The sequence below is a fragment of the Knufia obscura genome, assembly GCF_036327395.1.
Source record: "Knufia obscura strain CCFEE 5817 isolate CBS 148926 chromosome Unknown scaffold_2, whole genome shotgun sequence".
In the NCBI taxonomy this organism is placed as follows: domain Eukaryota; kingdom Fungi; phylum Ascomycota; class Eurotiomycetes; order Chaetothyriales; family Trichomeriaceae; genus Knufia; species Knufia obscura.
Window position 1 is genome coordinate 270,474 of NW_027042688.1, and position 24,734 is coordinate 295,207.

At 51.3% G+C, this 24,734-nt stretch overlaps 10 protein-coding genes across 10 annotated transcripts; 7 read left to right on the forward strand and 3 right to left on the reverse strand.

Annotated features, from left to right (window-relative positions):
• Positions 1 to 173: 173 nt before the first annotated feature.
• Positions 174 to 1,306, reverse strand: PMZ80_001955 (uncharacterized protein; the record flags this gene model as incomplete). The annotated part of the gene is made up of 3 exons (XM_064870392.1): positions 174 to 935; positions 988 to 1,236; positions 1,286 to 1,306. The coding sequence occupies 3 exons, from the start codon at positions 1,304 to 1,306 to the stop codon at positions 174 to 176; spliced, it is 1,032 nt and encodes a 343-aa protein (XP_064732845.1).
• A 2,516-nt stretch (positions 1,307 to 3,822) lies between these two features.
• PMZ80_001956 (uncharacterized protein) lies at positions 3,823 to 5,130 on the forward strand (the record flags this gene model as incomplete). Its single annotated transcript, XM_064870393.1, has 1 exon — positions 3,823 to 5,130. One exon carries the CDS (start codon positions 3,823 to 3,825, stop codon positions 5,128 to 5,130), a length of 1,308 nt encoding a protein of 435 aa, XP_064732846.1.
• Positions 5,131 to 5,938: 808 nt separating this feature from the next.
• Positions 5,939 to 7,051, forward strand: PMZ80_001957 (uncharacterized protein; the record flags this gene model as incomplete). Its single annotated transcript, XM_064870394.1, has 2 exons — positions 5,939 to 6,142; positions 6,197 to 7,051. 2 exons carry the CDS (start codon positions 5,939 to 5,941, stop codon positions 7,049 to 7,051), a joined length of 1,059 nt encoding a protein of 352 aa, XP_064732847.1.
• A 474-nt stretch (positions 7,052 to 7,525) lies between these two features.
• On the forward strand, positions 7,526 to 8,455 carry PMZ80_001958 (uncharacterized protein; the record flags this gene model as incomplete). Its single annotated transcript, XM_064870395.1, has 1 exon — positions 7,526 to 8,455. The coding sequence occupies one exon, from the start codon at positions 7,526 to 7,528 to the stop codon at positions 8,453 to 8,455; it is 930 nt and encodes a 309-aa protein (XP_064732848.1).
• Positions 8,456 to 8,537: 82 nt separating this feature from the next.
• On the reverse strand, positions 8,538 to 9,566 carry PMZ80_001959 (uncharacterized protein; the record flags this gene model as incomplete). Its single annotated transcript, XM_064870396.1, has 1 exon — positions 8,538 to 9,566. One exon carries the CDS (start codon positions 9,564 to 9,566, stop codon positions 8,538 to 8,540), a length of 1,029 nt encoding a protein of 342 aa, XP_064732849.1.
• Positions 9,567 to 10,653: 1,087 nt separating this feature from the next.
• Positions 10,654 to 12,199, forward strand: PMZ80_001960 (uncharacterized protein; the record flags this gene model as incomplete). The annotated part of the gene is made up of 3 exons (XM_064870397.1): positions 10,654 to 11,104; positions 11,154 to 11,165; positions 11,226 to 12,199. 3 exons carry the CDS (start codon positions 10,654 to 10,656, stop codon positions 12,197 to 12,199), a joined length of 1,437 nt encoding a protein of 478 aa, XP_064732850.1.
• Positions 12,200 to 13,348: 1,149 nt separating this feature from the next.
• Positions 13,349 to 14,410, forward strand: PMZ80_001961 (uncharacterized protein; the record flags this gene model as incomplete). The annotated part of the gene is made up of 1 exon (XM_064870398.1): positions 13,349 to 14,410. The coding sequence occupies one exon, from the start codon at positions 13,349 to 13,351 to the stop codon at positions 14,408 to 14,410; it is 1,062 nt and encodes a 353-aa protein (XP_064732851.1).
• A 1,145-nt stretch (positions 14,411 to 15,555) lies between these two features.
• On the forward strand, positions 15,556 to 16,752 carry PMZ80_001962 (uncharacterized protein; the record flags this gene model as incomplete). Its single annotated transcript, XM_064870399.1, has 1 exon — positions 15,556 to 16,752. The coding sequence occupies one exon, from the start codon at positions 15,556 to 15,558 to the stop codon at positions 16,750 to 16,752; it is 1,197 nt and encodes a 398-aa protein (XP_064732852.1).
• A 445-nt stretch (positions 16,753 to 17,197) lies between these two features.
• On the forward strand, positions 17,198 to 17,746 carry PMZ80_001963 (uncharacterized protein; the record flags this gene model as incomplete). The annotated part of the gene is made up of 1 exon (XM_064870400.1): positions 17,198 to 17,746. One exon carries the CDS (start codon positions 17,198 to 17,200, stop codon positions 17,744 to 17,746), a length of 549 nt encoding a protein of 182 aa, XP_064732853.1.
• Positions 17,747 to 19,426: 1,680 nt separating this feature from the next.
• On the reverse strand, positions 19,427 to 20,345 carry PMZ80_001964 (uncharacterized protein; the record flags this gene model as incomplete). Its single annotated transcript, XM_064870401.1, has 2 exons — positions 19,427 to 19,863; positions 19,916 to 20,345. The coding sequence occupies 2 exons, from the start codon at positions 20,343 to 20,345 to the stop codon at positions 19,427 to 19,429; spliced, it is 867 nt and encodes a 288-aa protein (XP_064732854.1).
• Between the last annotated feature and the right edge of the window lie 4,389 nt (positions 20,346 to 24,734).

Genomic DNA, 24,734 nt, shown 5'->3' on the forward strand with positions numbered 1-24,734 from the left:
AATTCAAGGGTTTGGTGTATCAAAACCTTGGTGAACTAGCGACGCGTGGTCTAGTGATGCACCAATTTTGGCCAGCGCTGCTTTCTGAGCTCCTACACGCACACCAACGCCATCTCGCTCATCAGATTACTCATTTGCAAGCTGTTCGCTACGGAGCGAGGAATGCCATGATATTACGATGCAGTTGTCGTCTTCCTTGACAGCGCAATATATTGCTCAAGCAACCTCCTCACTGTCTCCTCAAAGGAGGTGCATTCCCATCCAAAGGCCGCTTCTGTATCTGATGTATCAAGCTTCCATTTTCTCGTCGGCAGTGACCCTCCACACGGAATCAATCCACTCTCTACCTCCTGCGGGAAATATTTCTTCGCAATCTCATTCATAGCATTCCACGCGATTCCCTCCGGCGCGTCAGATGATAGAATATAATCCTTGTTTCCGGGGATAGAGGACTTGATGGCATCGACGTGAGCTTTCGCGACATCATCTGCAAGCACGGGCGTGCCAACCAGAGGCATGTCCATCTTCACTCCTTTTACAATAGGGAGGACCATGCCGCGTGTTCCAACTTGAAGCGTGGCGAGATCTGTAGCGAGATCGTCAGGACCAATTACCACAGATGGGAGGAGTTGGATAATATCGAAATGTGGCTTCCGCTCAGTGAGGAATTCGTGTACATGGGCTCGTGCGAGGGCTTTGGACGCCCAGTACGCAGCCATGGAATTGGGGTAGGGACCTGCAGTGTCAGTGTTCAAGTCCTTGGAGGAGAATGTTGTGTCTGTGTCGGTGGTGCCGAGCCAAGTTATGGGGATCAACGTTACCGCTGAGGACGTTATGACGACTCGTCTCACGCTTGGGGTCATAATGGCCGACGAGAGGACGGACGATTCGATGTTCATGGCTGGGCGGAGGATGTCTCGACCATAGTCGTCTGTCTATCCGACTGTCAGTGGCTTGCTCAAAGATAACCGGTACCGTGAGACATACCTCTATCGCTAAAGGAGACGCGAGGTGTAGTACCACTGAGACACCTTCCATGACACCGTCAAAAGCTCCCATCTTAGCCATGTCAGGAACAACAACGAACTCCACGTTATCGACATGTCTAGCGATCTGAGAATGGGACCTCAATGATTCGACTTGCGCTTCTTTCCGCACAACTGCGCGGACCTTATAGCCCTGTGCGAGAGCAATGCGCATCGTCTTGAACCCGATGTAGCCGGAAACACCGGTAATCTGAGGGTTCTGTTAGTATGCCAATGGGTCATATGAGGTTTCAAATTACGAGGATAAGTTCACGCGCCATATTTCCAGTGACTGAAGGCAAGACGTGATTAATAGCTGCTGTTTTAAGTCCTCAGAGGATGAAGTTGCACACCTCCACCAGCGGATGATCTTCTTGGACACAATGTTGAGCACCGTAGCGACGAAACAGCACTGCCATTTTATCCTGATGCTGACCGAATCAACAGTCCTTGTGTGGGAGGTATGGCTGGGAATATCAGATTCATCTCGTGGACCATATGGTCGAAGTGTAACTGTCAATCGGGCGGTGGGGGTCGAAGCCCGGGACTCCGGGTGCTGATGGCTTGATAGCCAATCAGCGTGGAGTGTCGGAGATATCGGTGGCACCCCTTTTGATGACACGATTATTAAAACACGCTAAACACATTCGAGTCAAAGCGCTTGGCAGGAGCTGGCGCAAAGACGAAGAGAAACCTTTCCAACCAGTCCCATTATTATCCATCGATGCAGTTACGATGGGTGTCATCCGCACCAATTTGCCCTCCGCCGTGCTGGGAATATCTGACAGGTATCCTGGAAGAACATGCCTCACTGACCCACAGTCATTGTCAGCCGCTATGGTAAAATCAAAACTCGGCCTCTACTCTGCACCTGACTAGGTGGTTTCTTATGTGCTCGCTTGAACGTCTTCTGTTTTTACCAGGTGGCCACCAAGCCTGTTGACTTTTTGTCTATCCTTCGAACACGGTACTCCGCGTACCGACCTTTACAACCTTCGTCGAACAATACCACAAACACGACAGAAAAGGCTTAGACAAGCATTTGGCTGAGGCCGATCTTTGACTTAGGTATGCCGTCAGGTACGAGCACTGTACAGTGCAGCAAGTGTCATACCACTTTCTCCCAGAGTATGTACCAACCTCTGGTGCAATTGCTTGACAGGCATTCCTAACCTAGACTCCGCTCGCAGAGTCATCGTTGATCCGCCACTCAAAAAGGTGTCTAGCTGATATCCCAAGGCCATCACGACAGAAGTCATGCGTGCAATGCTCGCAAGCCAAAACCCGGTGCAATCTGAAACGACCACGCTGTGCTCGTTGTGTGAGTAAGCAATGGTCCTGCGAATACTCGCAGACACAGCAGGAAGAAGGAGTGGAATTAAGCTGTACAGCAACAGATCGTTTACAGGATCAAGCTAATGCCAATGGCCGAAGGCGGGCCAACGCGACTTCTCCTCAACGTGGCGTCTACCCTAATGCATCTTCCAGCAATCTGTCGGACGCCTCTTCCGGCACGGTAATCGGCGTACCGGATTCTCCTCCGCCCTCAAACCATCCAGGCCCAGTGCGCCTACCAGGTGTGCTGCGACGGGCGGCGACCATCCAGCAACATGCTTTGAATCAAGTTATCCGTGTACTTAGGACGTACCCGCTCATGGTTGCACACCGTACGCAACTCCCACCATTTGTACATCATTTGCAAGTGTCCAATGGCGTCGCGGCCCCGGCACTGGCCAAGTGTTACGATATTTTGGCCACGTGGGAAGGGTTCACCAGTCAGAGCATGGCCATGGAGCGACATATTCTGGCAGAAATAGACGCGCTAGTCGAATCCGTAAGTTACTCCAGCTTGCAATGCATGCATCAGCAGCCTTGGTTTGTAGGGGCCTCGATCTGCCAATTTCGACCATCATCGATCTCCTCTACCTCATCGCTTCAGACTGACCAATACCGTGCAGGCATTCAATAACACTGAGTTTGATCTGCTGGCTTCGCTTCAAGCCCTGATAATCTATTCTACAATAATCCTGTTCCCGCGGGGCGAATCAGTGCACCACGGCGTGGACGAGGAACGACTCATTTTGAGCTTCCAGGACCTCACCCTGGGCCTCGCGGCAAATGGTTTGTCACTGGAAGAGGAAAGGGACGGGCAAGTACCAACTTGGCACTCATGGGCTTTCATGTCAGCTAAGAGACGGTCACTCCTAGCTGTGTACTTCCTCACATGGGCATGGTCTTCATCGCGTGGATACCCAACTTTCCATTGCCGTGAGCTTGGCTTGGTGTTGGCCCCGGACACTAAATCATTGTGGCAAGCACGATCATACGAAGCCTGGCGACCTTTATACGAAACCTGGCAGTCGAGATGGCAAGGCAATGGTTATAGGATAGGTGAGACATTTGTAATTCCGCCGCAGGCTGAGCTCGATGAGAGGACACAGACTTGGTTGGAGGAAGCGGACGAATTTGGTATGCTTTTGATGACAACAGGTATGGAGGGCTCCACCAGATTATCACTCACACTAATTATGTTAGTGAACGCTGTTTGAGGATACCGAGAGAGCGCTCTACTGGCGAGATCTTACAGTAGCTTGGCGCCCACAGCGGTACTCGGAGTTCCGCCTTGAACAACTTACCTCTCATATGGGCTATCGCAGCATGATACGTCGGTAGCTTGACACGACCACCTGTTGGCGACTTATAGGAGCTCAGAAGTTCTGCTTGCAAGTGCCTGGTCCAGCTTCTGGTACTCACATCCCAACATATTGATCTAGTACACGCGCACCTTCGATTCGGCATGGAGAACGAAAGCAGGAAATACGACATTGTACTTCTAGGCCCAACAGGCTACACGGGGCGGTTCGTCGCCGAGTACATCGCTCAATACTTCCCTCCGGACGTGTCATGGGCGCTGGCGGGAAGAAGTCATCGCAAATTGCACGAATTGGCCGTCGATATCCAGAAATTCAATGCCGACCGCAAACCGCCCGGTATCGAGATTCTCGAGCTTTTGCCGGAGCGATTGCAACGCCTGACTCGAAAAGCTAAGGTCATAATCAATGCCATTGGACCATACTCCATTCATGGGTCGGCGGTGGTGGAAGCTTGTGCATTCTCTGGGACCCAATACCTCGACTTTTCCACCGAAACCGCATGGATCAGGGACGTGATCCAGATGTACGATGCTACGGCAAAGGCCCACAAAGCAGTGATCATCCCAGCAATTGGCAACTCGAGCTCACCTTCTGATCTGACTGCATTCCTCCTGACGAAACACTTCTCCCAATACTATGGTAGACCACCAGACAATATTCAAACCTCCTTCAACATGAGACTAAATGGTATGAGTGGTGGCTCTCTTGCTTCGGTCGTCAGCGTAGCCTCTCGGTATGGTGTGTGGAACCTTCTGTTCCCAAACCCAGGCTTCCTCACCCCGAACCCATCATCGAGGCACAAACAGCTTTTCAAACGCATCTTTGGATATACATTCGACGCTAAGTTGGGCCACCTTACGACTTCCTTCGCCGCCGCCGGAAACGAAGCAGTGGTCCATCGCAGCAAGTTCCTCCGACCGGACCTCTACAGCAAAAACCTGAGCTATCAGGAATACATGCCCGCCACTGGTGTCTTTCAAGCAGTTATCATCCATCTCGTCACGATCATTGGCGTCCTATTGCTAGCACTTCCACCATTTCGTTCGCTCGTTGATAGGCTAAGACCGAAGGAGACGGGATCTGGGCCTAAACGGGAACTTCTGCAGGATGAGATGATCGAACTAAATGCTATCGCATCTGGGCGGACTAATTACGGAAGTAAGGAGTTGAGGGCAAAATACACATTTCACGGACCGATGTATGGGCATTCAGTCCTGCTTGCTGCGGAGGCGGCCATGGTATTGTTGGATCGTGGCGTCGACACTGGGCTTGGTGGAGAGCAATATGGGGTTCTCACTCCTAGCTGCTTAGGGATGGCGTTTGTTGATAGACTCAGGGAGTCCGGTGTGGCCTTGGAAATCAGCATGGGGGAGACCATGAATCGTAATGGACACCCGGAGGAGGATGTAATAAGGTATAAGCATTCTATGGTTGTGATGCCAAGACAGTGAAGGCGAAGTGTTGGAGAAAGCGTGGGGGAATCGAACTTGCACACCACCCGTTGACTGCACGACGCCAAGTTGGCCAAGCAAAACTTCAAGCTAACCTCGCAGCCTCAGGCCACCCAAAGTCAATGTGCAAACAACAGTGTCGGGCCTATCGATCCGTCAAGCAGTTCCTGTCACCCATACCCGTCGTCATCAAGCATTACAGGCTTTTGAGCACAGCATATTTTATCACGGGATCGAGAAGATGACGACCATAGCTTGTGCCCGAAATCCACACATCTATTCAGTTCTTAGACCTCGGAGATCACGCACGAAGTCTGGCTGCCTCGCCTGTCGGGCTCGACGAAAGAAGTGCGATGAGCAGAAACCTGCATGTCGCTCTTGCGACCGGCTCCAGTTGGACTGTTCCTGGCCTGTCTCGACATCTGACGACGGCCCTGGCGTAATGCCGTCGTTCCCGCCTGAACTCCAGCCGGCCCAGCCATTTCAAGCTTCTGCTACGACGGAAAGCAGAGATATCATACAGTCAGCTGCATGCTCCTATGCAGGTGGAGATGAATTCAACGTGCTCGGCTCGCCGAAAGAGCCTCTGTTATCAGAGCTTCGGGACTTAGGACAACAACTTCGTGAGTGTGGAATCCTTCCATACAACTTAGGTATAGCGCCTGGAGTTTGTGACAAGATTCATGCCTCTGAGGGACCCGAAACGGCGATGCTCTTTGACCACTTTTGTCACAAGACGGCACCATGGCTTATGGAGGGTGAATGTCACGACAATCCTGTGCTGAGGCATATCGTGCCTCTTACTATCATGGACGACTTAGTCTTACACACAGTTTTGGCAATCAGTGGGACTCATTTGCAACATTCCAGTCCATCAATCTCATCTCTCGCATCGAAGCATTACTCATACGCCCTTCATAGCCTGAAGCAGCGGCTGGCGGATTGGTTGAGTGGATCTGACGAAGACTACAAGCCTCTATTCGCTACAATTATCCTTCTTTGTCACTGCGAGGTGAGTATACAACTTGCGGTAACTCTCGGACCAGAGGACTAAAACACTTTCCAGTTCATACAAGGGAATACCTATGGTGCTGCCATGCAACATCTACGAGCTTGTCGTGAATTCGTCGAAGCTGCTTTGGAGCACTTGCACGAGTCTGAGCACCGGGATTTCGTCGTCTATCTGGTGAAAAACTATGGGTACTTCGTATTGGTTACAAATTTGCGCGGCTCACTGCAGGTAGACAACATCCGCCTTGGGCTTGAGTTCTCCACGTACATCATGCTAAAGATCAAGAAATTCTCAGCTATTGGACCTATGTTTGATTTCGAGCCCGAGGGTATCTCTCTTATCCCACAAATTGCGCAGCTAGCTTGGCAGAGAAAGCAAAGTCCGTCCGCATCCGATTATCAGGTCTGCCAGGCTACCTACGTAAGATTGCTGGAGAGCCTCAATCGTGAGCTGCAGCAATGCTTGTCTGGTAAAGTGGCTGATACTCAGTCATCATCAGGCCTCAAACTGTGGAACACGAGGCAACTCGTCATCTCCATCAAAATCAACACACTGCTGATGTTCTTACATGCGTCTTTCCCCCAACATGACGGACGCCCAACATTGATAACAGGACTTCTGCAACCACTCATTGACCGCACGATGATGCTCCTCACGCATGTTGACGAAGCCAATGCGTGCTATAGCTTATTCTGGCCCATCTTGGTGATGGGGTCATACGTCCGGGACCGGGCTAAACAAGGGTTGCTCGTGAGTCGCCTAGAAACGAATCAGTCGAGGATGCAGTATCTGAGCGGTGGTATTGAGCTTCTACAGTGGTTGTGGGAAGATCAGGACGGAATGAATTTCGGGCTGGAAGGGCTGGAGACTGTTGCGGCCGCCCGTGGTGTCCATTTGTGCATATGCTAAAATTGAATACTGATTCTTACGACTGGTTGTTGCTCAATGAAGTCGACGTGTAAATGTTTGATGTAATACCAACGAACATCATTCCAAGTGTCAGGATATTCCCTGACTGGGCAGCGGCAACGTTTCCCTCGCCCTGAGGACTACGTAGTGGGGTCCGCTTTGCACCTCAGGGGCTGTTATCTAAGCGCTCCGTTATCTAAGCGCGCAAGACGCTAGCACCCAACAAGCGAGGTTCCGCCTCGATCAAAGTGAGGGCTTCTTCACATCATGTAGCAGCGCCCTGTACTCACTCCCGAATCTGTCAGCTACGCCTCACGAGATTACGGTGCGGTGTTGCTCAAAATATTCATCATCATGGCCCCGCAGACAAGCAACATTCTGTCTATAAAGCAGGGCGTAGCCTGGAGTGAAAGAGGTCTTTCAAAGCACCTGACAACTCAGCCATAAACTCCAGCTCATTCTTTCCAATCCATCATGAGGCAGACCGCATCCATCAAGGTCGCTATCGCAGGCACGGGCAATGTCGCTCAGTATCTAATCGAGGAGCTCAAAGCCTATGGCCATGACATCACAGTGCTCACCCAGAGCAAGAAGCCCGACGAGAAAAGATTCGAGCAGAGAGAAACCGACTATAGCGTCCCATCGCTTGTTGCTGTTCTGAAGGACTGCGATGCACTGGTATCAACTATTGCAGACCACCAGAACCCTTCCGTGGCGCTCAAGGTCCACTTGGATATGCTCGAAGCATGCAGGCAGTCAGAGAAGTGCAAGGCCTTCATCCCTTCGGAGTGGACTCTCGATGTGGAAGAGTATCCCGAGCAGCCGATGTACATGACAGATATCAACAAAGTGTTACACCAAAGACTCAAAGAGGAGACAACCATCAAGTGGACCATCATATGTAACTCATGGTTTGCAGGTTACGTTCTGCCAAAACAGCACCGCTACCTCCGCGATGTCGACCCTATTTGGCCTATGGATTTCACAAACAAGGTGTTTACCATATATGGGCCCGGAACCCAGCTCGTAGACACCACTTCCGTACGAGACGTGGCTAAAGCCGTTGCGGTCCTGATTGACAGCAAAGAACCCTGGGAGCAGTACACCTTTCTTTCGGGCGATCAGCTCTCGTGGAACGATATGTTTGCCATCATCAAGAAAAGGGATCCAGAATGGGCGAGCCACAAGAAGCCGCTAGCAGACACGATCAACCAAATCACCGCTAACGAATCACCTATGTCTGTTCTTGCCGCTCAATTCGAGATTGAGAGCTATGCTGGGGCATTGACATTCCCGAAGGAGAAAGTGCAGAGCCAACGAGCCAAGTATTTTCAGGGCATGCATTTCCGTACAGTGGAGGAAATCCTTGATGCAGCAGCGGCACAACCTGATGCAATAATCTAGCTTATAGCTTGATTTGTCCCTGATGAATGACGATCAATGCCAAACTTGCGGTGAGATAAGCAATCGAGGAATAGTCAATCTCTCATGTCTGCTTCCTAGTCTTCTCATCCCTAACATCCAACAGTAACATGTGTCCAGGCATGTGGCCGATCACTGTGCCCTCGATTCTGTCACCAGCTCTCATAACAGCCTCCTGGGGCGTGACACCACAACCCCAGAATACTGGAACCTCCTCATCATCATCCTTGCCCGCGCCGTCAAGCATCGCGCCCGCCCTCGCTTTACCAAATTTCTTGCCATCAACTGTCACTGGCCCGTCACCCCACTGCACGACGTCAATGTCCCTGATACCTAGCCTATCCACAGCATCCCAACCCCAATCAATCGGCTCTCCATGCGTCATCCCAAAAGCTCGAGTGATATTCCTCACCGCTTCAATATCCTTCTCCTTGTACGGTCGCATCGACACAACATACGTACTATTCCGAAAGACTCCAGCCGGACAAAGCGGGATATTAGTCCTATACATCGTCGCATTCATGCCCCTCTCAACGTGCCGCGGCGTCAATCCAGCTTCAGCCAATGCAGTCTCAAAGCTGAACGAGCACCCAATCAGAAAAGCGACACTATCATCCTTATCCCAGTGCTCTCGAATATCCGTGCAACCTGATTCGACGAGCTTGCCGGAGCGGTAGATGTTGTACCTCGGGATATCCGTCCTGATGTCAATCGCTGGACTGCCGTCTTCAGATATGAGAAATAATTCATGGTCAGGCACACCGGGGATGTATGACTTGAAGGAGTCGAAGCGTCCAGGTGCTGACGACTCAGCGAGCAAGGGGCAAGGGACGGGATTTCGGGCGCAAAGGTTGCGGAAGTCAAACGCGTACTTGGATGGGAGGACGATGAGGTTCGCCTGGATCGAGCCCGGGGCAAAACCTGCTGTGGGTGATGTTAGGTCTCCGGAGCGTGAGGCGAGGCGCACTGACAGGCCGGTTGAGTGCAATATTCCGTGTCCGTGGTCCTCGGCTGCAGGCAAGCACGCGCCTTGCGCTACTTGGACAGTGCCGTGCTTCCGGGCTGCTCTTTCTGTCAATGTAGCTGTCGCCATTGCCTAAATCAGTCTCAGAAATGTCTAGAACAGTCGAAAGTAGTGAATATAACTTCCAAAGGCTATGCATGAGCTTGCCGTAGAGCATGGGCAGCCAGTTCGCATGGGTTGCACATGTCCGCTGGCCACCGATCTCAATTCGTCCTCCGCGATGGTCTCCGCACACGTGAAGCGGGCAAGTCCGTTCACTGCTAGCCAGACCGCACCCCGGGAACTCAACGTGAGCACCTCCTTATGCTCAAGTTGCTCGGAATGGACGACAACGTTTTGGTCAGAAGCGCTTTTCTTGAGTTACCGGGATGTGCCAGTGTTTTGCCGCCGATTGAACGCATTCTCAGACATCAAGTCTGGTGGTTGCAAGGCCTTGGCAGAGTCAACTGCACGCATGTCCGCCTGCAGACAGAGGTCCGACGGCGGCGTCACCCCAAGGACCTGCGCGCTCGGTTCTCTGCACGACTAAGCTGACAACGGGCTCACCGCAACCATCGTGGATCTTCGTTAAAGCCTGTCGAATATAATCAACCTGGCCTTGATGTCATCGTCATCGTATCTGCTCATCTCTCAGCCGACCGGCCGCGGACACTATGACAGACGTTCTGGATCAGAGGCTCTGCGAAAGTGGATTGTAGGGTCTCCGCCTCGCCGCTACCCGTCTGTGCCGTAGCAGATGCCCTGTCCAGACTACGGAGTCCGCCTTCCTTTCCAGTGCAGTCAGGCTTGGCTTCCGGCGCCACTGTATCGATTGATAGCTTTTTCCTCGGCAGCAAACCGAGCAGTTCCATCGACTGGCCAGTTCCTGACGCTTCCGAAGCAGCCGTGGTGGTTGGCGACCATAGGACCCAGTATTTAAGACATCCCAAGGCACGCCAAGATATGGTTTTGCGGGGTTGGATCCAATGCACATGTTCGCCAAGCGCAAGCCCAATACGCCCGTCATCCCATGTGTCACAAGACTTGGTACGAGTTCGACGAGATCGTACGATGGCCACCTGAAGAACCATAAGACTACGTCGACCACCCTTCGTAGCTGTCTTTCCCATACTTCTGGGCAGCTTTTAAACGCAGCACGAGCGCCTTCCAGACAACCATGGCAGGCATCTTCAAGGAGGAGAAACTTGATGGCGAAAACAACCACCATGAAGAACCAGGCGTTGACTCACCAACATTTCAGGAGCACGACCCTCACTATGAGAAAGTCCTCATTCGCAAGATCGATCGGCGCCTATTGCCCATACTTGGAGCTCTATACTCAATCGCCCTGGTTGATCGAGTCAACGTCTCTGCTGCGCGTGTAGCTGGCATGGACGAAGATCTTAATCTGTCAATCGGCGATCGATGGTCCATTGTCCTTGTCGTCTTCTTCATTCCGTACTTCATCTTCGAGCTTCCATCGAATATCGTGCTGCGAAAGGTCGGCAGCGCCAACTGGTTGTCCTTCATCGCTTTCGCTTGGGGTACGGTCATGTTGGGTCAAGGCTTCGTCAAGTCGTGGGATGTCCTGGCAGCATGTCGTGTCTTACTCGGTCTCTTCGAGTCTGGTCAGTTGGGTGCTTGCATTGGCGAAGGACAATGCTGACTGTTCAACAGGCTTCTTTCCTGGTTGTGCTTACCTTATCACTTGCTGGTACGTGCGATATGAGGTTCAAACAAGGTAGCTAGTGTTCACCCGCGTCGTCGAAAGATTCCTAACACTCGATAGACTAGCGATATTTTACCTCGTCTCCGTCCTCATTGGCGGATTCTCGTCCATCCTCGCGTTCGGGCTCCAGCAGATGGAGGGTACTACCGGTTTGCGGGGATGGCAATGGATCTTCATCATCGAAGGCCTTATCACTCAGGTGGTCGCCATCGGCGCATGGTTTGTCATCATCGATTTTCCCGACAAAGCTACCCGCAAGGGCTTTCTTTCCGCGGAAGAGGGTACCTTCATCGCCCAGCGCATACAGAACGATCGCGGTGACGCAGTTCCTGATTCCCTCACTTGGGCCAAGTTTGGGCAAGCTCTGCTCGACTGGAAATTGTGGGCGTTCGCACTTATGTTTGCTTCTAGCACGATGCCAGCATATGCGTTCGCATACTTTGCACCAGTCATCATCCACGGAATGGGATACAGCGGAGGCATTGCAAACCTCATGTCTGCGCCTCCAGTCGTCTTCGCTGTGATCTCTGCTATGATCTTTGCTAGGATAAGTGACCGAATCAGGATGAGAGCGCCGGCTATCTTTGGTCAGTGCTGCGTCGTCATTATGGGGCTCATGATGACAGCATACTCCACGAACGACTACGTGCGCTATGTTGGCATATTCTTTGGCACCGCTGGCTGTCAGGGTAATATACCCGCCGTCCTAGCTTACCAGAGCAACAATATCCGGCTGCAGTCAAAGCGGGCGGTAGGAAGTGCGCTGCAGATCGGCTTTGGAGCAGTTGGTGGCGTTTTGGCTAGTACGACTTTCTTGGCAGAGGAAGCACCTTTGTACAGGACTGGTCTGTGGGTTACTGCTGCGATGCAGTTGATGACGATCTGTTTGGCTGGCTTTACAACCACGTTCTTCTGGATCAGAAACAAGCAACAGGCTGAAGGACGGTTGAAGAAGCCGATCGAGGGACAAGAAGGTTTGAGGTATACACTGTAGTGTCCAGTTGCTGGCTAGTATGATCGTGTTCGCATAGTCTGCTGATAGCCACGGCAAGAGCGGCTGAACGGTGTTTAATGTATAATTTCATAGCCGCGCAAGACTCGTCTCAAATGACCATATCAAAGCATATGTGCCAAGAATTAGTATACGATCTGATCTCACAAACGAGTCTGTTGCCACGGGACCAAAAGACAGTAACTGCCAGACTCGAAAGGGACAATCAGTATATTCCAACTGGCCAGTATCGGAGTCGACACTATGGTTAATCACGGGACGTCAGTACTACGGACCGTGGCATGTAACAGCGCAGTAGTGGTGGCTGTCTGGCGCGCTGATGAGACGTGCGAGGACGTGGTCGTACTTGTAACAGTCGAGCTCGAGAAAGCGCCAAGATACCGTGCTGGTGTGGGTCCAGCCTCGGGCTTACAACTGAGGCTGCAACTACTCACGTGATCCGGAGCACTTTTTGTGGTGTTTTTCTGGGAAGTTGAATCAGATTCGCATACTGTGTCTGAGACAGGATCATCAGGTCCCGGAGCCATACTTGAATGTTTGGTGAAACTCGTTGGTGTTGGTGGAGCGAAAGCCTAGACTGTGATGAAGGTGAGATCTTGACTACAGCAATTGACTCATGCCTCCTGATAGGGACCAATACTGGCATGATGAGGGGTTGGCCTGTTCGTTAATCCGAGGCTATCTCTCTGCAGACGCAGCATAGAGACTGACGCGACGCACGTTGCGGCTTCCCCTTGTTGTTCACTAAAGCGTCTATGCATTCTATCTATGGTTGGGAAACGCGTCTCACATCTGCCGCAGATTCAGCGCCTGTGCCGAGCCTTCACGTCAGCTTATGCTGCGGTAGAAAACGCGTCCTCTGACCCCTAACCTTCACCACGCGTCAGTGTGTGAAGAGCACAATGGCGTCTCGAACAACGTTCGTTGTTATGTCTGCCTGCTTTGTGGCGCGGGACAAAGACACAACAAACTCGTGCCGTGCCGCATGGGAAATATCGCACAGGCCTCGTCCTCAACTCAGTAGTCTCATTAGCCAGTCCAAACGAAAGCCCGCTCAAATAAGCCTCGCTCGATTCCTAACCTCTGCCAATTGTCCACAAGCAACAATTTGATACTCGCAGGTCGAGAATCATGCTACCAGAATCACAGAATGCAGTGTTCTTCAATGAAGGACACGGGTACCTCTTTGTCAAAACCCTTGGTCAAGGACAATTTGGTTGTGCTTCACTAGTGCGCTCGCTACACAATGGCAGACTTTACGTCCGAAAGGAAGAGCTGAGACTCTCAGAAGTCTATTCAGATCATCAAGCAAGAACACAACCGAGCCGGGAGGCTCAATTAGCCTTGAAAGTAAAGGATATCCAGAACGTTTACAAATTGAAGGGTTGGGTAAGACACTTCAGTTCTGCTGAGTCGAAGGCGCTAGAGGTGAGCTATTGGAGCCTTTGCAATCTCGGCAGTATGAATGGCGTCTATGATGCTGCTCGCAAGTACGGCCATCGCCTCCCCGAACCACTGCTCTGCCAATGGCTCGGCTCAATGCTGAAAACTACTATCCAAGTGCAGCAAGCTGGAATCATACACCGAGATGGGCATGAAGGCAATTGGCTGCTTCATGCGGAGAACGGCAGAGTCAAAGTCATACTCGGGGACTTCGGCTGTGCAAAGCTTCGCGAAGAGTGCACACAGCAGCAGTGGCTTTCAGGCTGTCGGTCTGACTTCGCCAACATCCTACAGATCATGTGTCTGCTCTGCGGCTTCACCGACAAAGGGACACCTATCAGCATGTCCCAGGTCTCCTCTTACAGGCGAGAACGCTACTCGTGTGGTTTCATGCAAGTCCTCGATGTCTTAGAAGCAATCGTACAGACAAGGCCCCGAAGCACCACTTACCTGCATGAGCAGATCAGCCACTGCATAGCTATGTTGGCGCAGGTCAATCGGCCTGTGGACCTGGCAGGGCTCTCTTATCTCCGGCCTACTGTTCCCAAGCTCGAATTCGCGCCTTATGAACAGGCTCGGGGAGTTATTGCAAAAAACCGTGCTAGCTTCAAGAACTGGAATATCGCCACGGTCAGTTCTGAATACCCGGGACGTGCATCAAGCATCAAAGTCTTGGGAATGCCTCGCGAGTTCCACGACAAATACTACCGAAAAGAGTGGGGCAGCATCTACCAAAAATTCGAGCATTGAAGCAGACTTGGGCCCGAATGATTTCAGATCCTGAACTCGCCTCTACGCACTCGGCGTCACGCAACGGAGCAGAAGTGATCAAGGGCAACTAGATCTCGAGAATAGATGTCGAATAGAACTTCAACGATACAGGAGCAGTACACCTGTGGTAATCGTTTGGTAAGTGAACACCAGAAGCGAAACTTCTCCGGTAGGTAGCTACAATTGTAATAATGCAAAACATCCAGCACTCGTGAAGCGATTTCGCCCGTTTTTCTTCCCTGATTTGATCCGTGATCATTGTCTCGTCCCATAATACCAAGGCACAAATACCGTACTTCTCAACGTTGGCCCGCACTTGAATGGTATCAAAAGGTGGACAAACGTAGTCGCATAGTGGTCATATTCATAGTTCGACATGTTCCGCTACGATACATGCGGGAGTTGGACTCGTCAATGGTTTCGACCGTTGTGATCACGCGTGGTCTGCAGTGCCACATCAGGTGGTCACAATTAGGTGAATCTCGGTCTGCTAGACGCAGTCCTTTCCTGAAAATGCACAAAATAGCCCGTCGCAATACACCAATATCAAGCATATCACTTGGCACGTCGGTACGCGATACCTTCTCATTTCAATCGGCTGCAGCATAACTCAAGGAGAGGATGAAGCTGAAGGAATATTGGCGGAATTCGGAAAAGGGCAAGAACTCGTTAATCAAGCTAGCGCTAGACTCTGGAAGGCACAATGTTGACAGTATGACGTCCTCGCAGCTCCCTGTTTGAACAGCCCTCCAGAGCTTTTTTCCCCTATTCTTTCGTGTTCAAGTCGTGATCAGGACATCTGATCATAATTGGGACGGCGCCTTGATATGATCTTCTAGAGAGTGTACGCGTGCATCGCATGTTTGAAAGGTGCAGGCACGGAACCATCGATGCCCTTTGAAATGGCCCAAGGTCGAGAGTCGAGTATCCGCAAACGCCAAGCAATGTGAAGCTTCCTCTTCGAATGATGACCAGCATTGTGAACTCCGACCCAACGCTCGAAACTAACAAACTGCTCATTGCATCTGGTACGCATAAACGTCGAGTAAGCGAGGACGACTGCCTTACAATTTTCGACCTTGGGAGACACACAATTCGCTGAACCGACATCGCATTATCCAGTCATGGCCACACCTGATCAGTTCACGTATCCCATAGATATTACCCATAATGACAACAACGAGTCCAAGATCGTCCTTATAACGGGCATAAATGGCTATATCGCCTCCCATATCGCTTTACTGCTGCTTCGGAAAGGTTACACGGTGCGCGGGACATCGCGCTCCGAATCAACCCCAACACGGCTCCTTGCTCAATCAGCCTTCCAACCGTTTGCATCAACTTCCCGCCTCCAGCACTTCGTGGTTTCTGAAATCACTGTGCCTGGCGCGTTCGATGAAGCCGTGCACGGTGTCCACGCAATCATCCACACGGCATCTCCTGTCAACTTTCGTCTCCGTACCGTGGACGAGTTCTTCCAGCCCGCGATAGGAGGCGTTCAGTCGATCGTGCAAAGTGCATACGTCGAGAATCGTGACCTCGGCGGCAAGATCGCTTCTTTCGTTCAACTGAGTTCTATAGCTGCGATTGCCGACAAGTGGCGCTTTCCACCTATCTCCGAGGGTGGTAGCGAGAACCGCGCTTACGCTGAAGATGACTGGAACGAGTCCGGCGAGGCCGTAGCACGAAACAGTGAGAAAGATGGTACTTTCCTTGCTCCGGTCGCTTACGGTGCCTCAAAAGCAGCAGCCGAACGCGCCATGTGGAAGTTTGTTGACAATGCCAGTCAGAGTGACGGACAGTGGGTCGGGCCAGCATGTACATCGATCAATCCTGGCGTGGTCACAGGTCCGCCCGTGAACTGGCCTGATAGCCCGGAGAAGCTGAACGAGACGCTTCTGCCGGTTTGGAACATCTGGTCTGGGAAATGTAAGGCTGAAGGTCGCCTGCCACCACAAATCGGAGGGGCGACGTATATCGATGTACGAGACGTGGCAGCACTTCACGTCTGGGCGATGGAACATCCGGAGCAGAGTGGCGGTCAGCGCTACCTAGCTACGAATGGCAAAGCACCTCCGCAGGGCATAGCCGACACCATAAGAAAGCAATATGCTCACGAGGACAAGGTAGTGGACAGAATCATCCTTGGCGAAGAAGGTAGAGGATATGCAACGGCGTTCGGGTGGCCTGGTGATGAGCCTACGCTCAAAGCAACAAAGGCATATCGTGCTTTGCATGTCGAGAGCTTCAGAGGGTTTGAGGAGAGTATAGGAGACACAATTGAGGCTTTCAGGAGGCAGTGGCCTGACTTGAGCCTGTGAGGACTTGGGTAGATTGCAACTGCCCGATCAAGAACCATCATTCCTTTCAAGTTTGAAGCATTCACCAAAAGTCACAGTGCTTTGTCGCAAAAACAAAGATGTACAATGATGCACAAGAGTGATCATGTCCTTATCTGCCACACCACGACCGAACGCTTTGTGCTTTGTACATCCTAACAGAGGTAGAACACAATGCCTGTGCCTCAAACCCTCTTGACGATAATGTGGCCAAAGATCGAGGACACAACGCTTCATAGTGATACACGAGGCACCATTATCTATAAGTACTCCCGCTTCTACTCACCACAGACAACCAGAACACCACTACATCCACCAGAGAGTCCTGTGCAAACAACACAGGCTTCCAAGCCAATCCAATCCATTCCAACCAGTCAACCACCTAGGTAACCTGCGCCGGACGCACCCACCACACAGTCCCCCCAAAATGCCGTCCCGCCACAACTCATTCTCTTACGACCCCTACGCCCAACACGAAGCCGAACTCACCGGCTGGCTTCCAGAGAACTACACCGACGGCCGGCGCCCCAGCCGAAGCCACCGCCCAAGCACAAGTCACGGTCAAACCCGCCAAGACCACTCAAGTATGTACTACGACCCCTATGCCTCGTCCTACCACAGCGACTATAACCCCTACAGCTTGCCCCCCGTCTACAGCGCACCGTCTCGATCCCATTCCCGCACCCGCACACGCAGTCGCAGTCGCAGTCGCAGTCCCCAACGTTCCACGACTGATTCACCACTCTACAGACGTCGCACGAGCGAAGACCGAAAAGCGTACTGGAGGGAGTACCACCAGAGACCTGAGGTGAAGGCGAGGAGCAAGACGCAAGAGGCAAAGGCGAAGCACAACGAGTACAATAAGATGTGGAGCAAGGAGAAGAGGCGCAAGGATAGGGTCGCGAGGATGAAGGCTGAGAATGACGAGTTGGAGAGGACTGGGAGATTGAGTAAGTGGCATTTGTCGAGGAAGTAAATGGGTGAGTAACGGTGGGTGAGTGCCAGGTCGGGGTGATTTTTGAAAAGGTTAGACCAAGGGGTTTGCGCGTTGATTTGATTAATCACACTTATGGATCCGGCTGACAGAAATACAATACCAGCCACCTCTAATATCTAGCATTCCGCATAGTACTGGGACTGCCCCAATACTGGTTCAGTCATTCAAGCAATTCATACCTTCCAATCCAGTTGCTGCTTCCGGCAGCCGGCCCCTACTCGCACTACTAATGGTACCAACCGCATATCATTCATGTTGCAGTTCCTTGGTACACTCTCTATTGTGATGATAGCTGCTATCCATGATAAGAAAACATATATCCTTCCTGTGAACACCCTTCGCTACGCTGCTATACCCTGCTCGCAAGTTCATAACTCCACGTTCGATAGGTCCGACATAGAGATATGCCCAGCATTCGTGCGTGTAAGGGGTATGATGAGAGCCAGGATCTGTTTCGGCGGTACTTTCCTGGAAGGAGTCCACCTACTACGATTGAGGGGTTGGAGGAGGTGGTGCGTGAATTGCATCGGAGAATGGGATCATGATGGCAGGGTGTGTCGATTCGAAGTCAGACATATTGAAAAGAAGAGAAAGGGTTAACCATGTCAATCTGGTGCCAAGAGTCAAGAGGAAGATGAAAAGCACATCAGGGACAACAGAGGCTCACCGCAGTGGAGGCAAAGCCGATCGAGTTCTTGACACGAACTGTGTGGTACATTCTTCCAAACAACTTAAGGTGCTCCGCTACCTCGAGTCCTGTTCCGCAATCTGCCAGCACACGCACGTCCACGCATATGCTTCTGTGATGGCTTACAGACACACAATACCGCTCCGTTACTTGCTTGCTCTCTCCTTTCATCCCGATGTATCCGCATGGCATTCTTCAGTCCGTGATATCCAAGCTTGCCACTATGACCAGTTCCTGGTCCCTGCGGGCGATGTCAGGATGCTTATCTCGACGACGACCCCTTCAGACACCGACCTGTCGCTTCTCATCTATCGACCATGGTAGGTAAGGCGGACATCTGTTTATTGTGAAGCTCCATGCATAGCTGGACTCGATAGCTGTAATCATGCAATTTTCATGCCTCCTTGAACAATCAGATCAAGCTCTAGCCGTGCTCGCGTGATACCATGAATCCAGCCATGGTTGAGTTGGGTTCACCTGCCATGATCTGAGCAAGATCAAAGTCGTCGAAAGGCCACATATCCTCGCAATTTGTAAGGGCCTTTGTAAAGACATATAGCATATAGCCAGCGCCAGAGCATGTCGTCTGGAGGATCGGGACCCAATGGACCCCTGATATGCGATCCGAATTGGAGCAACGAGCCGGTGCTTGGTGACATATCTGCGGAGGTATGAGTAAGCGTTTGTCCCAGAAGGGTATATATCATGGTATGTGAAAACTAAGACGGCAGAATCCTGAACGACCACCACATGAAGATGTACAGACGGTACTAGCGAAGAGCAGCTTAATACCATGCTCGAGGCCACATAAAAACTCAGCGTAAAGGGACGAGAAGTGTTCTTGCTGTTCACGGTCAAAGGATGAAGTCAGCGCGCAGGCCGTTAGATTGCGACTGCAGAATGCTGCGAAAGCAAGAGTATGTTCCGTGACTTCGTGACCAAACACGGCTTTCTTCAACCTCATCGATCCCTCAAGTCAGTCGCTCTATCATCCAGATAAGATTATCCCTCGCTCTTTTCTGCTCATCACTCAAGTTTTGTACCCAGCTTGGATCATCGTCATGTGCGTCTGAGCTCGGACTGTCCCTCTTCTTACCGTCCAGAGGCCTAAAGAGGGTATCTGTATGAGCCGGCGTCTTTCGTAGCACCGCTACTCCAGAAGTAAACTTGTACCGGGGAAAGCAGCAGAAAAGGAGGATCAGTACGACCAAGTAGTGGAAGTTGACAGCACTTTTCAGTATGTGCTTCGTTCCATCCTGGGCGTTTCGCTTGACGTACATCAGACAGTCTTCGAACTTCTGCATCATGAATTCGAGGGTGCCTTTTCTGTATCTGGAACTGCTGGCTGGGGGTATCAGGAGCTCGAAACCGTTTGGCACGTCAGTGACAGCTATCTGTGCGTCGTCGGCTACAGAGATGGTCAGCGTATGTTCATGGGGCGGAGCTTCAGTCCACCTTACCAAGAATTGAGGCGGGCGAGTGTAGGCCCTCGTGAACGATTGTGACAGAGCTCAGACCATATCTGAGGTCATCGAGCTTTGCGCCTTCGCTTATGTCTAGACCCACGGAGCTTGTTCGGCGATGTGGTGCCCAGAAGTTCTTGTAGATGGTGCAAATCGCGGTTTTAGGGCATATATCCGCATAACGATCTGTGTCGATATGCATATATCCAAATGCGATCTGCTTATTCTTCACTAACGTCAGCGTTGACGGCGATTCTGCCTCAAGCTTGTCAGGATCGAGAAGCATAGGATCCCCTTGATTGAGACAGTGTTCGATGCCAGATGGTTGATAAGGCGGGTCAGGACTTGTTGCAAAGCGACGAGCAAGTATGTCTCGATGTGCATTCTGCTGAGGGCCGTCAAGTCCAGGTATAGTTGACAGGTCCATTCCAAGGAAAGTTCGCTGTGTTGGGAGGAGATTTCACAGGGATGGCGGGTCTCCTGTCGTAGAAGATCGTGCGCAATATCCTTGAAGATTGCTAAAGTCAGGTTAGTAGGCGCTCATATGAGTTTCGCTGCTCTTACCACTGATTTGACTGAATTGAATATCAGGACCCATCACGGTCAGGACAATCTTCTCCAATGCTTGCCGAGCTGAAGGGTCTAGAACCATGACTTCAAGCGCGTATACCACCATAAAACAAAGGACACGACTTTCCGCCAAACATTGCAGGAAATCATTGTATCTCTTCGTGTTTGGCGTCCAAATTCCCTGGATGTAGTCAAAAAGGAGTGACAGCTGGACAAGAAAGGGCATTTTGAAAGATATCAGAGATACTTCTTCACAGTAAGAGAACAAGGTACAAGCGACTGATATTGACTTGCTTGTGCAGATGAGTCGACTGCGGTCAGTGTTGGTGTAGGCAGGAAAAAGATTAGATCCTCATTCAACACCACGAAACTTTGATTTTCACATGCGCCCCTTACACACCAGTATTTCGCGGAACTTACCTTAGCAGCCGACAACCCCAAAATGAAGCACGAAGGTACGGGGAGTCAGTACTTAGACTCTCGCTCTGAAGTTGCAGCAGTTCGGCTGGGACACATTGCAGGCCATAACAGCCACTTTCTGCAGGCAGAGCAGCGATGATACAACTTCGAGATTGGCCACCATAGACGACTCTCACCGGCCCATCGCATCGCAGCTGGTCAGACACCCGGGAGGTCACCATAGCAGCGCATGGAGCGCACACAATGCGTTGCAGCACGATCAAATCAGCCACTTGTCAGTTCACCGTCCAGTTGCGCCCAGCATACACGCAAGATTCGCAGGACCTGACTTCTCAGACCATGATACCCCCACTTACCGACGACGAAATGCGCAGCCATCAACCGGAACAAGAGGGAGAAACTAAGAGGAAGGCACAGAAGAAACACTCACCAGAAGACGCACTGTTGGCATCGAGCTCAGCGCACTGCTACCAGTACCGTCAGGATGCCCAGGATACCACAAAAGCAGCTTTTGATGGAACAGTTTGCAACGCCAGCCACATGCAGCCTGCACACCCTTGGGGCGTCATACCGATGTCGTCGGCATGGCAGCAGCAATAGAGCATCTCACACACGGAGAACAGGCTTTCATGGGACATGCCGATTACAGAACATAGTGACTGCCATGATATTAAGCAGCGGAACTTGCGACTGTACTCCGAAATTGTGTGTGGCTCAATGACAGGCACCTTGTTGGCTTCTTCTCAGAGCTGCTGGATGGGTTCGTCGATGCGACCTCGCATGGAAATTTCGAGGACGTTTCATCGCTGCTCCATCCAACTGTAGTTGGTCGACCTCTTGCTGCAACGCATTGTACTTGTTTTCCCAGCTGACGACCTCCGGCTGTACATCGAAACATTCAAGGGAATCATTGCTGTACAATTACTGGTGGTACCAGTCGAAGAAGCAACGATCGTGGGCTGCGTTCGCGTCAATGTCCTTAACTGCGAGTCACTCATGGCCAGGTGAGGGAGGCGGACCTCTAGAGCGCTATGCTATGCTATGCTAGCAACACCGCATGGCGTAGCATGCGTTTTGGGTGCATGCTGTTGTGTATTCAGCTTCCGGATATGCTCCAGGCACGTTGAGCAGGCCCTGGAAGAGCTCCGAATACCACCAACACAAGCAAGGAGGCAGTCGAGATAAGAGTGGCCGTAAACATGCAGTACTCTTGAGTTGGGAGGCACAGAATTGCGAAATTGAGGTCTGATGTTCAAAAAGTTCGGTGGAGAAGCATGTGACGAGCAGTCCAACCAATCACTGACGGCCAGCAACGAGCCTTGGAATCGTACAGTTGAGAATGGCCTGGCTGCGAACAACCTGTAATGGTGACCTTGCATCGAGGTACGCAATTCTCTCCGTCCCAGCCTTCAGTGACCGGAGCATCTTGTGTGACCGAGGATGCACAAAGCGTGCTGGAAGCCTCGCCAGTCACTGGGCACATGTTCGGCCAGAGCCAGCAGACAGAGCACAGCGCAATGGCGAACATTGAACGTGCATCACTTCTGGCTGTCCCTGCTCGTGTTGATATTTGCCAAATATCAATGCCGACGTTACCGAACCATCCCACACATGCCTAGTGGAACGCTCATGCAGAGTTCCCGGTATCTGCTCCGATGAGCTGGATCAACGCATTTGACTTTGGTCGTTTTCGTGGATAGCCTTGAGAGCCTTGTACTCGCACACAAGGATGTTGAGCAGCTTGGCTCCCAAGATATGGTTGGTCTTGCCGGACAACCTGTTGTGTGTCCCGCTAGCATGAGCCTAAGACGACCCGAAGCATAGACGGCAGTCGAGACGTAATATCGAGATGTTTCGATGCCGACCCGAGGATTTCGCCAACGATTCCCAGTCGAATCGGCCACGACAGCTAACCTACACGGGCCAAGGTTCGTTCGAACAGTGCCTTGCGATACATTTGCAACAATTGGCAGAGGTCGTGGAATTGCTCTGGTCTCGTGTATCGATATCCTTGGAAGAGCGTTTCGAAATGACAAGCTGCGTGAAGTGAGGTGTGTCTTTGCACATTGGGCGGGCAGATTGTCCATCGAGCCCGGTGTACCGCCGGGCTCGATGAAAGTCTATGCTGGCAGTGTGCTGTACCTCCATCCATTCAACCTCACTTGCCCAGTGACCAATCGTTGTATCAGCAGCCCAGATTTTTGGTCAACCCGAAGTCCTTGCATCTTTCTTGTGCTGGCGGTACAGTGTGTACAGCGAGCTCTCGACAATGTCTAGGACATGGGCGTGTGATCCGGTATGCCTCCTGCTTTCAGCGCTGCAGTACTGGCGCAGGGGTGCCGTCGTGGTGCTCTCCTGCAGGATAGCTACCTTGGCGATGGGGCGATTCGTGCCTGAAGAGCCTGTGTATTCGTGAAGAGTTCGCTTTGCGCAGCATTCGTTCTCGGATCGTGACCAGGCTGACTCAGGCTTGACCTCTAGCTTCACTCGCAGGTCAAGGATCAGCAGGCAGAGACTCATCGGCTTGCTGTGTGGCAGCATCCTTCAAGCTGCCCAGGCACAATGTCTTCTGTAAGGTTCGGAGGCCCGCTCTTGTCCTGTCTCCTTCGGAGAAAGATCAGATGCTCTTCACTTGCTCGTCTCTTCCATTGCTCATTCGACCATCCAGGCTTCCGAGCTATTATCTCGCAACCGCTGCATCGCATCCGGTGATGAAATAAAGGAGAGATTCGGGGCAATGGGTATGCTGCACGCTTATTTCGCTGGCCCAGTCGGTCGTGGCTTCGGAGAAGCAACTCATCGTCGGCTGCAAATTCCAGTACGGTGCGGTATTCGAGGTCTATTATCCTGAAATGATCGGTTCTGGAAAAGGACAGCTCGAGGATGATAATGGCTTATCGATGGTCCAGACAACTGCTAACCATTGCCTTGACATTGAGGACAGAATCTGTTGTATTGGACAGCGCCCTGCTGAATCAACGCGTACCGCAGTTTGTCCGTTCCACATGCGCCAACTCCAATGTTTTTTACCAAATGTCATCTGCACCTACTATACAACACTTCTAGCTCGAATATCACGCTGACTTTAGCTAATAACTAAGGTAGTAGTAAGCAGCGTTCTCTATAATAGGTATTTATCGGTACCCTAAAATCGAGGTAGGTTAAGCTAGGCTAATGAAAAAGAGGCTGATCGAGCTATTCGCCTACGGCTAATAATTTAAGTATTTAGCGTAACTTTAGCTTACCGTACCTTTACATCGTTAAGTTCCGTCCTTAGGTTTACCTATCTTATTTCCTTAAATTTCAGTATCGTCTACTACAGTAGATAGAAGACTTAAATCTCTAAGCTATAAGGGTACTGGAGGCTTCGTTATGTAAAGGTGAGTGCTGCTGTACGAGTTTTGTCAAAGTGACAATTGTCAAAAGACATCAAAGTTGGCGCATACGGTACGGACAAACTACGGTACAACGCGTCTTCCTTATCGCGATAAGGATCTGCAAGGTCAACACTTGTCACGATGTCGTTTCCTGTCGCCGTTGGTATTGAGGATCACCGTGCACTTTATGTTACAAGTCGTGGACAATCGATATATGACAGGACAGAGACAGGTACAAGATAGATACAAGAAGATGCCAGGCTAGAAAGAAATAATGACTACTTGAAGATGGACTCGAACTCAATTTCGTGGTTGGGAGGTGAAGCTGTACCATAGTTAAACCCTCTTGCTAGTCCAGTCTTATATGCACAATCATGGCAGGAGCGCAGCAGCATGGTAGAGCAAGGCAGGTCATACGAGGGCAAGTGCTATGCTTAGTAGGTACTATG